Source organism: Bactrocera latifrons, unplaced genomic scaffold (assembly GCF_001853355.1).
Source record: "Bactrocera latifrons isolate USDA-ARS-PBARC rearing strain unplaced genomic scaffold, ASM185335v1 scaffold_82, whole genome shotgun sequence".
Lineage (NCBI taxonomy): Eukaryota > Metazoa > Arthropoda > Insecta > Diptera > Tephritidae > Bactrocera > Bactrocera latifrons.
Window position 1 is genome coordinate 764,483 of NW_017537512.1, and position 14,108 is coordinate 778,590.

Below are 14,108 nucleotides of genomic sequence, written 5' to 3' on the forward strand. Positions count from 1 at the left end.
TTGCTCTCCCGTCATTTATAAGTTTAAATGGTATGAGGTGGTTGAGAGGACTAGACTGCGTCAACCAGTAGAAGTCGGCAGAAGAAAACGTACTGGAAATGTAGGTAGCGATAGCAGAGAAGCTAGTTTCATGAAAGATTCGGAAGCTTGGGAACATCTGGGGCCCCCAAGAATACAAGCAGGCAATACTAGCCCTGAGCTCACAGATAGCGCATTCAGACTTGTTAAGAAGTGCGTGATATCTTTATTAATAGTATCAAGCTTGTTTGATATCGGACTTGTTTGGAAGATTGGTCCCAGTGAATCCACACTCTACTGTCCTCTTGCGCTCTAGCGTTGGATCTATGACCCTCACGTAAACTTGGCAAGGACTGATCAAAAACCAAAACTTATGCCACTACGAGATTCTTCTGAAACAATTAGGCGCCTTAACAAAACGTGGTAGGCTCAAAGCGTAGAGTCGAACTATAAGCCTCTGATGGTTCATATCTAGAACTTTTTGGGAATCACAACGCTGTTTAAGTGAGATCCTGTGTCATCTTTGGTGCCAACATCAGCCATATTACCATACCTTACTTAGGGTGGGATTTTATGCTGGGATTGAGACCTGTCACTCAAAAGACCGCAGCCAATGAAAATATCCATCCAAAGAGGTTGTCTATTTTCGACTTTACTAAAATGTATGGATTTGAAGGCTTAAATTTCCCAATTCCATTCAAAATTATGGAATTAATGTTTATTCGTCCTACTACAGGAGGTCACGGAAAGCAAGTCTTCTTTAGAAAGAAAAGTTCACTTCTAAACTGACGGAATCGGATGAGGCAGTTTGTGGATTGTTACGTGTACAAAACAAGGAAATTCAAATAAGATGAAACCAAGAACTGTATTCACCATGAGGCAATTAATGTATAGAAGCATTAAAGAAACGTTCTGAATGCTTTTAGAAAGTTGAAAGCTGATTTTGGTAGAGGAAGGTTTCTACTTCATTAAGAAAACTAAGGGGAGAAATACTATACTCTTGAATGAAAGCCTACCTGCCTGACAACGGAACAACTGGTAGGGGATTTCAAGGCTTAACATATATAGAATATATCAAGCCTTTCCTTTTTGGGTTTCAGCTTAATATTCGTCGATCGTGAAGGCACTACCGTTGGACTTTAAATAATAATTTTCAGTGTACAGGTGATTTCCGAAATAATTTTTATGCGTTGTCAGTTATAGCAGTTATCAGTCATTATCATTATCTCTCAGAGTTTCGGTGCTCTTTTGTACTTTCGGAAGTAGATAGACGCGCTCCGTATCTTTTAACCAAACGACGTTCCCTGCCACTACAAATGGGTATATGAACTCAATACGGCCACCAACACACACATACTTGCATACTCACGAGCATATCAACCTACACATGTATGTGTGCAAAGCATCTACAGAGACTATAGCCAACTAATAAGACTAAAAAAAGCATCGACGCTGGCATTTTGCGAGAACCTCCTCAATACCTGTCCACCAACTCAGCATTTACTGGCTTTGGGTGGGTATTAAAGCGGCGGCACTAGAGGAAAAAGTAGTTTCAACATTTTGCTTAGTACGGCAACAGCGTCGCGGCGAGTATACCATACGTGTGTTAACGCGCGCGCCAAGAGCAACAAAGCGTTTCCAACCGACAAAGCAACAACAACAACAAGTAGACTATGTAGTGAGTTTGTGTGAGAAAGCCATGGACACGTTTAAGCCAGGTATATTATTAGTCATCCGTTGAAAACAGACACAAACAAGGAATTGTACCAGATATTGTAGATCGCAAATAAGCGTTTTCTTTGTGGTCAATTATAAAATGTTTAAATAGAATGTAATACGATAAATTTGATGTAACATATGTGTGCATAACAGAAAATAAATACTTATAAATAATATATATAATATAATTAATATATACATGTGTATATATAATCGTGCAATATAAACTGGTCTCAGAGATTTTACAAAACGCAAGCGCATTGCATTTAGAACAGGAAACAGTAGCTGTTGCATAAAAAACAACACAGCGCACACATAACTGGATGTGAGTTTCAAATTTTGTTCGCTTGTGTTCAGCTCTCACTGATAGCTATAGATAGATATCGGGTAGCATTACTTTGCATATGTATAACTAAATTCGACTAGGCGGCATACATACATATAATATATCGTTACAAAACCCCTTTGATTGATCGGAAACACAAAAAGACTATAATAAGCAAATACAAAATAACAAAAAAAAAAATAAAAAATAATAATAACAGCAACAACATATGATACATAAAGTTAAGAAATAATTTTTAGTGAACTTCATTTTTATCTAAGTATAGATATAGAATAAATACTGCGTGTCATCAATTTATTGTTTTTGATTTACCGCATGCATGTGTAGGTGTGTAGGTGTGTGCATATTTGCTTAGTAACTTCTATATACAATACATAAATTCATGATTTTTTTTTTTTATGTAAATACTCACAAAACTGTAACGCTGCGTTTGAACTTGTGTGTTGCATGAATTCTTACACTGCTTGCAATTAGTATGTGTACCAACAATGTTGTGCTATCTTTGAAAATAGTTTAATGAACATAATCATAGTTTGACTAACAGACAAAAAAGAAAGAAATTTAAAAAAAATATAAAAACCCTTCAAGTGCTGAATTGATTTTTAAACAAGCGATCGTAATTTACTGATATACAAACTAATTGTTTAGTTGTAGTGGGTCGGACTTTAAAAAAAAAATACAATATAAAATTTTGCATACATATATAAATCTCAAATCCACCAATATGGTTGGGCCCGAACCGTTCACTGGGGTGGGTCCCCATACTGTGAAGGAGCTGCTCCACAAGGAAGAATGAGTGTGCAGGGAAAGGCATTGGCAGCGAGCGCATGCTATGCGACACGCCAAGCTGCTAGTTGGGGGATATAACCAGCAGAGGTTCAAATCGATAATAAACCTCCCAAGGGACAAATTTAGGCTGCTGGTCGCATTTTACACCGGCCACTGCAAGTAGAAAAGAAATTTATCTAATATGGGCCTATCATCTTGCGCCAACTGACGGTTTTGCGACAGGGAGCCTGAAACCCCGGAACACCTGCTAATCGACTGCGTTGCAGTCTGTAGGCGTCAGCACCCAGCAGGATATTGGACTTCATCAATATGCTGGGGCTAAGTGAGTCCCCGTGAGTTAGGAGAGGGCACAATAGACCTAAGGTCGCGGCGCATTCCTCAATTATTTTTTATCTTTATCTTAAATCTCGATAATATTCTATTTCATATGCATATCTGTAAAATATAATATTTATATACTATGAGTAAAAGGCACTTAAGCTTAAATTAGTCATATAAAACAGCAAGTAAACTAAAAGTATGACAATTTGAAATATGAAGTTATGACATTTTGATACACATATATTGGTTGTCAAAAAAGTCTTGCGGTATTTTTATTGAATTTTCAATTGTTCATAAAATTTTTTTTTGATGACTCATGCCCAGCTCTTGACCGATGTTGTGCGGTGGAAATGGAAACTGTAGCGGGTCCATAAACTGCACAAATTTTATTGGCGGCTTGAGATGCATTTTTGCCTTTATCGTAGTAGTACTGTAAAATATGCCGTATTTTCTCTTTATTTTGCTCCATGTTTGCGACGCTATAACTCTCGAACGACTTGAAGAAACTACAATCAATCAAGCACATGAAATGAGCTTTCCAAAAAGGTATAGCATGACCCGATGCGACGAATAAAATTAGAACTACACGCTCTCAGCGCCAACTACCGAAAATACCGCAAGACTTTTTTGACAACCTAATATGTATATACATATGTATATGTTATTAGAGTATACAAAGCAGTGTCTTGCTATAAAGTAGACTGAAAATGAAATTAATTATGACATTGTGTACGTAAAGAAGGGCACACATATACATACATATATAGATATGTAATAAAAGGTTTGGAGTTGACTGGAGACTGTTTAAAACACAACATAAAAATAAAACAAGAGAAGACGTTAGCTTCGGCTGTGCCAAAGCGAACATAAAAATGTATTAAAAGACTTTTCAACTTAATTTTGTGTGGTTAGTTTGTATGACAGCAATGTGATATAGCGGCCCGATCTGAACAATTTGTTTAGAGATCGTAAAAGTAACTTGTGCTAAAATCTAAGCCAAATTTCGTGAAGAGAACTCAACAAATAAACAAATTCTTACAAGAACTTGATTTTGAACGGTCAGTTTATATGGCAGCTATGTATATGTTATAGTGTTCCGAATTTTACAATTTCTTCCGAGAATGTAGAGTTGTTTTTGATAGAAATCTATGCCAAATTTCGCGAAGATATCTTATCAAATAAAAAAGTTATCTATACAAGAATTTGATTTTGATCTGTCAGTTTGTATCGCAGCTATCTGCAAAAGTGGTTCGATCTGAACAATTTGTTTGGAGATTATACCGCTGTTTTGGATGATAAGCTGTGCCAAATTTCGCGAAGATATCTTATCAAATGAAAAAGTTATCCGTACAAGAATTTGATTTTGATCTGTCAGTTTGTATGACAGCTATATGCTATAGTGGTCCGATCTACACAATATGTTCGGAAATTATAACGTTAAATTGTGCCAAAACCTATGCCAAATTTCGTGAAGATATCTTTTTTCCGCGCGATAACGATCGCCATTGACTGTTACATTCTCACCGGCATCATTTTTGAAGAAATAACCACCCCAGCCAGACCAAACCGTTATAGCAGCTCTTGAATGTCTTCAGGTTACTCTTCGTCCCAAATGTGGCAGTGTTGCTTGTTTACATCCCTATTGAGCCAAAAATGGGCCTCATCGCTGAATAAAATTTTGCTCGAAAACGTCAGATCGTCTTGGAACTTTTCAAGAGCACGTAAAGCAAAGGGAAGTCACTTGAGAAGGTCGAGCGGCTTCAATTCTTGTACAAGCTGAATTCTGTACGCTTTCAATTAACAATTAATTTTCGACGTAGAATGCGCCAAGTCGTTCCATAAGTTGGTTCGTCACCGAATCGATTCTTCACGGCCTTCGTGTACACTGTATTTTCAGCCCTGCGTGCTGGACATGCATTCGATTGAATATTATCCAATAATGTATGCTGGGTCTCAAGGCCGGTGATGGATTTGCGAATAGTACGCTCATTGGGGCAATTATGTTGACCATAAGTTGAGCGAAGCGAGCGAAACACATATTTACAGAACATGAATTTTCGTAATAAAGTTGAACGATTTGTAAACGTTGTTCGCTCGTAAGTCTCTCCATTATGAAATGCCAAACAATACTGAGCAAAATTAACATGGCAGCTTGACACGCCTCACGCGTGATCTGTCAAAATTGTGTCAATTTCACAATAAATTCAATATACTTCATACTAAATCTACTTTAATAACTCCAATTAAGATGTTAAAAAAAAGTGAAAAGAAAAATTTTGTTAAAAATAAAATTTATTATTTTCCTTCAACAATATATAACCGACTTGTACTTTGCTTGTAAATCTTTTCTAAAGAATATACATATGTATGTATGTCTCGACCGAGTAATAAATTAACCGAGGGTGTTAATTATGTCAAGTGAATTGTTAATAAATAGATTAATGCCGAGAGTATTTCATTATGGTATCAAATAGTAGATCTTGTTTAGCAAAATAATCCTCCAAGTGTGATTTTGAAGAGTCATTACAACTTATCACGGCAACTCAAGAGGCAACTTTAAACACATCATTTCTCTTATATATTGATAGCGAAGTTTCAAGTATATATATCAAATGTACCCATACCCCACCAACTAGAAACAAAATCTATTATCCGTGTGAGCCTCCGGGATATGCATTCGGCTAAACAAATTGATTAATTTCGAATGTATTTTCATAATGGTATCAAGTACTAGATCTGGTTTGGCAAAATCAAGCCCCTCAGTGTAATTTTGACAAGTTTATTACCCCAATTCAAGAGGCTACTTTAGGCATATCACTTATCGGGCATCATTATAAATTGATAGCGAAGCTTCACTTATGTATACAAATATTCTTAAACATGTCACGGGAACAAAGTGCCCGCCAAACTGTAACCAAAATAAACTTTCCATCCGCGGGAACTCTATAGCTTTGACCCACCTAACATTGGCTTAAAGACCCACGCCTTACATAAGTTCCATAATTATTACGTTGTTGTCAGATCATTTCGTTCATAATAACCATGAGAACCTCACCAGTACTGAAAAAAAAGAAAAGTATGCGCCAATGATGTCACCTGTCCTTGACTAATTTGCATTGTGGATGCATTGTCACGTGGTATACTTGTGACGTCTAACAAAATCACTGTCTTTTTTAAATAAAATTCTAACAATTTGACATGACAGTGACTAAATAGTAAACACAGATAAGAATGACACCGTCAAAGCAGCATGACCGGCAAAGACATCGAACAACTTCCGCACCAATTTCAATGCCTCGTTCATAACATACATAGTACTCATAGTTGTTCAATTTTATCTAACCTACCGATATGAAGTAGGACATATGCATGTACATAGAGTGTATATATACCTGTATATTCTGCATTGTGCTGCTATGAGTCTATGAGCGAGTGATAGTAGGAACCTTGAAAATCGGATATGATACTAAGTAGCAGAGAAATTCTCGTAGTAGTCCATCGTTATCACTTTTTTATCTTGATTTTAATTGGTCCCTTTTTATGGCTGTTGTATTTTATGCTATAATATTCTAATATGAAATACAATCCATGCTAAATTTTGTGAAAAGATCTTGTCAAATAAAAAGCGGCTTCTCCACCAGGTCTTTCCAACGTAGTGAAGATCTTCCTCTTTTTCTGCTTCCGCCGGAGAGTACTGCATGGCATACTCTCAGAGCTAGATTGTTTTCATTCATTCGATAACCATGACCTAACCAGCATAGCCTCTGCCTCTTAATTCACTGAACTACGTCATTGTCGTCGAGATATACAGCTCATCCTTAATTCGACCGCGGTATTCGCCATTGCAATGCGCTAGGGATCACAAATTTTCCGCAGAACCTTTCTCTCTAAAACTCATCAGGTGTTGTCATCCAAGAGGCAGAGGCATGTACTGCACCATTTAGCAAGACGGGGATGATGAGTGACTTGTAGAGTTTGGTCTTTGTTCGTCTAGAGAGGTTTTTACTTATCAATTGCTTACGCAATCCGAAATAGCAACTGTTGGCAAGTTGTTGAAGCCGTATGTAATAGTTCACACAAGTGAGGAAAGTTCTTTGAGCCCCATTCTCTTGGGACATAAACTATCCTTTTACATATGACTAAGACCAAGTATCCTCTGCGCGGCCAAAAAAACTCCTTTTGAAGGAGAGCTAAAGTGAGAGAGCAGAAAGAAGAAAACAGCCTTGGATTGCTTTCTCATAATCGGAAAGCGGAGCAAACCCAATCCTGCTTAGAGATAACGATAAAAAATTGCTTCTCAGAATTGATTTCCTTAAGTTTCTTAGGGAAATGTACCATCTCTTATCTTATGTACCATGTCTTGATAAAGCCTACAAAAAAATCACTGAAAGACCGTCTAGGCCGAAGAATATTATTAGAAAGAATTATGCATTACAGTCGACAGAAAATTTCTACTACAAAAGTAAACTATAGCTATCATATGAGAAATATCAGTTATTGTTTTAAATTCTATTTCATTGATTTTAGATAACAAAATGACCGAGTTTATCGAGATACACATACAGAAGAATCTTAACCACCGCCTTCCACGGAGCATCGACAGCCGGCAGGAGATCTTTGGCACTAGCGATGCACGCGACAGACATAGAAAGCTGGACTTATTTCGCGACATGATCGGTGCCAGTGTTAATTTGGCGTTACGCGATAAATCTTGTTGTATGGATACAAATTTCTTAAATCGTTTCCTATACGCAAAGAAATTCGATTGCGTAGCAGCTTTAGACTTACTCATCAAATATTTTTTATTCAAAGAGAATAATAAGCATATTTTACAAAAACTCAGTATTTTCGATGAAAACATACAAGCTACCTTGAGAGATGGCAATCCATCCGTATTGAAGCAGCGTGATCGTAAGGGGCGTAAAGTTATAACGTTCGCCGCTGCCAATTGGGATACAACTAAATATAGCATGGAGGATGTGTTCCGTGCGTTGCTACTGTCATTGGACAAATTGCTGGAGAATGTGGAGAATCAGGCATTGGGATTTGTGGTGATTGTGGATTGGACGAACTTCACATATAAGCAATCGAAGCATATATCAGCTAAAACGCTTAAATTGATGATTGAATGTTTGCAGGTGAGTAAATGATAAATATTTTTTTGAAATGTGTTGATAAAAAAAATTAATTATTATGAAAATACAATTGCGGGCTAAGTGCACAAGTGACATTCCATTGTTTCCGTGGTGCCGCTCTAAACATTTCCTGCAGTCTTCTCGATCTGTCAATAAGAATTTTGTGTACTTCCAATTTACCGTTTTATGGTGATGGAACGATGAGCTGTACGAAATATACCACGACATTGACATAGTTCAGCGAATTAAGAGACAGCGACCAAGTTATGAACTCCAAATGAATGAAAGCACACCAGCTTCGAGAGTATTCGACACAGTACCCGCCTGGGAGAAGCAGAAGATGAGGAAGATCTCCACTCCGTTGAAAAGATCAGATGGAGAAGGACCTGGCTACATTTGGATTCTCAAATTGGTGACAAACAGCGAGAAATAAGAACGACTGGCGCGCTGTTGTAAACTCGGCCATAACCGCGTAAGCGGTAACTGCGCCAATATCGGATATACAATTAAAATTCAGAAAGAATTTTATCCTGATAATAATGTCTCTGTATATCAGAAATTTATTGAAATGGATCAATACTTCCTTCAGCTCCATATACCTATTATAAAGTCTTTCGAACTTGCGGGTTACTTTATACCGCACATATCAGCCAATATATGAGTTATCTCAAAAGAAATTACAGAACAGGTTTTACCTATAACAGTGTATGTTTGTGCCTAAAATATAAAAAATCGGGTGAAAATTTGACCTAGCCCCCATATAACTCAGGCTTTTCGAACATTCGGCTGACTTTACTCCATTCGAATGGTGATTGTACTATGTGAGATAACTTAATGAAACCCAGTGAACTTTTTTTTTTTAATATGTGGCATGATAAAAGTTATTAGATAAAATCGAGTCGATACTACTCTTAACTCCCAAATACCACGTATAATGATTTTCGTTTTTTTTTTAACAAATCTTATGCCGAATATGTCAATCAGTGTTCGTGTTATATAGAGTATATGTATATGTATGTAAATTTGCTTGGATTCCGATCCTCTGGTTGACGTTTTGCACCTCAAGGTATTTTGTTCGTTTTGATTCCTGCAAGTTGCAAGTGTATAAAATGTTCGGTTGCAACCGAACTTGGGCCTTCTTACTTGTTTGTTAACAGTGATGTTTAAAATAAGCTTAACGTCGTACATCTAACGCAAATATATTAAGATTTAGAAGGCATACTTCAAAAAACGCAAATAATTGCTCTTCTACTTATGACTCAATGTCTCGAAACAAAAAAATAGTTTGGTCCAAAATCCAGAAAAAGAAGTCATTTATGCCGCAAAGTCTTATCATAACAAACATTTTTCAGCAAATTTCGTTGTTTTCCTTCTTAAATTTACGGCTGCTTCGAATAATCGTTATGTACACATAGTGCATACATACATACACACTACATATACTTACGTATATAGACAGGAACACCCGTGGTTATGACTGGGCGGCAACGTTTTTAAATTTTTACGATATACGAATTCAAACAAAAATATAATATAATACAAACAGTGCTTGATAAATAAATATCATATCTATAAAACATATGCACATGCATTTGTGTATATATGCATGTAGGTATGTACATATACATTTATATATGTATGTACATATAATCATTTGCCTACCAGCTACTAGGTAAATATTTCAAAAAATCTGTTTATTACTACGGTTTGATCTTTGCAACGCAGATGAATTTTCATACTTTATGGCAGAAAGGTATTTGCGTATAACTCTGTTTGTATACACATACATCCACACATACAAATACATGCAAACATTGCTTTATATTTTGGCGAATTAAATAATAATCTATTGCAGACAGTTATTGCAAAAATTCACACCTCATTCTGATGACTCATACTTCTCAAAAACTATACAGTCTTATAATAGAGACTTCAGGTATATTTGGAAACCAAATCATAAACGGAGTAAAGAGTAGAGCGACTCGATTTACTTCTTCTTTTTTATTTGCGTAGACACTGCTTACGCGATTATAGCCGAGTTTACAGCAGCCCGCCAGTCGTTCTTCCTTTTTGCTGTTTGGCGCCAATCGGAGATATCAAATGTAGCTAGGTTCTTCTGCACCTGGTCCTTCAAACGGAATGGCGGTCCTCCTTTTTACGCGCCGATTACTCTCAAAGCTGAAGTGTTTTCATCCATGCAGGCGATATGGCTTAGCCAGCGTAGTCGCTGTCTCTTAATTCGCTAAACAATGTCAATGACTTCAACTACGGTATTCCCTCTTACCTATGCGCAAAGAACTATAAATCTTCCGTACAACCTTTCTCTCGAAAACTTGTAATGCCGCCTTATCAGTTATTGTCATCATCCATGCCTCTGCACCATATGTATATAAGGACGGGAATAATGAGGGACTTTACTTCTCAATTGCCTACTCAGTCCGAAGTATGACTTGTTGGCAAAAGTTAATTGTGCGTCGCATTTCGATGCTGACGTTGTTGTTGGTGTTAATGCTAATGAAGTTATTCGATATTATCTACAACTTCGAAGTTAAGACTGTCAACAGTGTTGTGGGAGTGCGACAACTGTTTGTTTGATGGCCCATTTGCTCCGCTTCCTTATTCAGTCTGGAGAAATTAAAACTAACTGCGCTGTTTCTGCGGCCAATGATATCAATATCACAGCCATATTAGTTTTATGGGGATACCAAATTCAGGCATAGCGTCACAAAGGCATCTCCTTTTCGTGCTGTCAACAGCCGTGGTGGTTGTGGTTAAAACCCAAATGCGGGAAGATCCAAGGTGGCTAGTGTGTCCATTCCACACTGCCAATTGGTACTGAAAATGCTTGGCATTCTCAGGGCGCTGATCAACGCATTGACGTTGTCAACAGCAGCTTTGAAATCGACGAAGAGGTGGTGTGCGTCGATCATGTTTTCACGGGTCTTTTCCAAAGGTTTGGCGCATGATGATTATCTGGTCAGTTGTTGATTTCCAGGCCTAAAGCGACACTGATATGGTACAATCAGTTGGCGCAGATTGCTAGGTCCCCCTTTTTTTGTAGATTGGGCAGAGCACACTTAAATTCCAATCGTCGGGCATGCTTTCGTCTGACTATATTCTACTCCTTATCAGTTCTTCGCCGCCGTATTTGAATAGATCAGCCGACAATACATCGGTCCCAGTCGCTTGATTGTTCTCCAGACGGATAATTGCTATTCGAACTTCTTGATGGTCGAGCAAACCATCGTCATCGATTGGGGAATCGGGTTCACCATCTCCTGATGTTCTGCTTTCACTGCCATCCCGCGGACTGAAGACGTGTTCCCTCCATTCCATAAGCCTGCCACGTAAAAAACACGCCTCATCAAAAGAACAGGAAGATAATCGCTTTTCGTTAAAAAAAAAAGCCATGACTCTTACATAGAACATTTTTTTTTTTTTTCAATTATGTACCGTTGCTCAAAAAGTGCCCATTTTAGAGTGAAAATTTAGTTTTCATGAATCAAAGTTGTCAGTCCCGGTCAAATTTGATCAGACGCTATTACTTTTTTCGGGCTATTGCGTCATGAATAAAAAGTTACTTCTCCATTTTACGAGTTAAGTAAAACGGTACGGGTTAAATAAAAATATGACCTCATTCACGTTTTCCTGTTATTGAAATTTCTTACAATAAAATATAATATAATAAAAATTATAAACTTAAAACAATATTGGCTTAATTTTTTGTGTTTTGATATATTGGGTTGGAATGACCAGATGAGTGTTGAATAGAATTATTATTAATTAAACGACGGGTAGGAGAAAAGTGGGCTATTTTGACCGGTTTGAACTGAATGAAAAGGGTCTAGTTTGAGTTGGAATGAAAAAAGAGGGTTGTGTCATGTGAGAACTAATTCTATACATGCCGTTTTTATAGTATAGCCGGATCAAATGACTCCCAAGCCTCTCTTTACTGGAAAAAGTTTAATAAATATTTATGTTGACTACAAAGGAATGATGTCAATAGGCGAACTAGTTTTTTGCACTTTTCTGCCAAGAAGAATCTCACTTATCGAAATCGTCGATATCGGGCCACTATCGGATATAGCTGCCATGTTGAACATTTACGTGGCGAATCTTCCGGTCAAGAAACATAATGAACATAAAAAACATAATGAACATCCAAGCAGTTCTTACTGGGATATTTTCGCAGAAACCGGCTGCCTCAAACCACCAGGTTAAACGCCTACTTATCCAGAATCGATCTCGACAAATCAAATATATGTCCAGCGTGCAATGAGTCCCCGCACGACACTAACCACTTGTTTGTATGCCCAACGAACGCCACATCTAACATCCTTCTAAATATAATCCGACCCAGGCGAAACTGCGCGCTTCCTGGGCCCTTACCACCGAAGTGAGGACTGCCGCATATATTGTTCAAATCGGACCACTTTAGAATATAGCTCTCATATTGATCCATCAAAATCAAGTTCCTCTATAGAAATCTCTTTTATTTGACCAGAACGGCATATTCGGCCCAGCCGAAGTTAACGTTTGTTCCTTTTTCACAAAAAACTGTCAAAATACTATGTACACACGGTGATGAATTTAGAAAAGGATAACAGAAAACTCTACTTTATCATTAGTTGACTTTTTAACTAATATTAATCATAAAATTGTTAATTTATTATATTAGTGCAAACTTTTTTGATCAATTAAACTCTGCTAATAAAAATTCTTCTATATCGGATTCTTTACAGGATTGTTTGCCCGCAAAATTTAAGGGCATACATTTCATTGGCCAACCCTGGTATGTGGATGTGATGTTAAGAGTAATAAAGCCATTCTTAAATGATAAAATCAAGAGACGCCTACTAGTACATGGCACCAATTTGACTAGCTTACATAATATGGTCAGCAAAGATATTTTACCACCCGATTTGGGTGGCGAAGGTCCGACAATTAATACATTGGACTGGTATCATTATCTGTTGGAGTCAAGCCAAAATTCGGAATTGAGAAAGACGTATAGACTAATTGAAGCGACAGTATATTCAAAAACAGCGGATTGGCAGAAACCTGTAGCCATTGCAAATGGAACGCAAAAAATCGAATCGAATGGAAACTTAATTAATATTAAACAAATCTCATGACAATGTAGACTTTTAGTTTTTATAATAAATATTTTTAGTAATGCACCTCACTTTGTATTAAAATGTGAATGTATTTGTAGAACTTAGCATTTACCCTTATTTTTTGTATGGTTTTATTATTTTTTGTCCTAATCATGTTATTTGTAGACTTTTTAGTTTAAGCGTGAATTGTTCTCGACAATATAATGACTTATGTTTTGAATGCACAAATGTTTTACTTTTTATTATTTGAAAAGAAAAATTTCACTTATAAATACTTAAGTTCATTAATTAATTTGCACATATATTTTCTTTATAAAAAAATAGCAGGTTTTGATAAATCTCTAAAAATAACTTAACAGCTGAGTTGTCACCTCAGCAGATTTTACAAAACAGTTTTGAGAAATGTTCACCATTCCACAACATACATACCTATGTATGTATATTAATAGCCCTTACACTACAATAACATTCTTTCATGAATTTACGTCTCAATCAAGATATAATCATTCAAATTCCGGAAACTTCTCACTTTGGAATATATAAAAATCAAATGTCGCGGATAGTTTCGTTCGTCTACGACTTTTTTCGTCCGTAAAATACGCAGGCAGAAACACTAAATTAATCATTACCGCAATTTTAGCCCTTTTGAATGGTAACGCTTTA

The 14,108-nt window shown here is 36.8% G+C and overlaps 1 protein-coding gene across 2 annotated transcripts; it reads left to right on the top strand.

The window, feature by feature from the left end:
• Positions 1-1,563: 1,563 nt before the first annotated feature.
• On the top strand, positions 1,564-13,652 carry LOC108977004 (clavesin-2-like). 2 transcript variants are annotated; one of them, XM_018946483.1, is made up of 3 exons: positions 1,564-1,736; positions 7,721-8,331; positions 13,071-13,652. In XM_018946483.1, exons 1-3 carry the CDS (start codon positions 1,718-1,720, stop codon positions 13,461-13,463), a joined length of 1,023 nt encoding a protein of 340 aa, XP_018802028.1. In that variant the 5' UTR covers positions 1,564-1,717; the 3' UTR covers positions 13,464-13,652. The 2 variants fall into 2 exon arrangements, with proteins under 2 accessions (XP_018802028.1, XP_018802029.1); XM_018946484.1 differs by lacking the exon at positions 1,564-1,736 and adding an exon at positions 1,754-2,062.
• The last annotated feature ends 456 nt before the right edge of the window (positions 13,653-14,108 follow it).

What these genes read in the sequence shown, in the direction of transcription:
- LOC108977004 (XM_018946483.1), top strand. An exon ending in TGATGATTGAATGTTTGCAG is followed by an intron (nt 8,332 to 13,070) that starts GTGAGTAAATGA and finishes GATTCTTTACAG; the next exon opens with GATTGTTTGCCCGCAAAATT.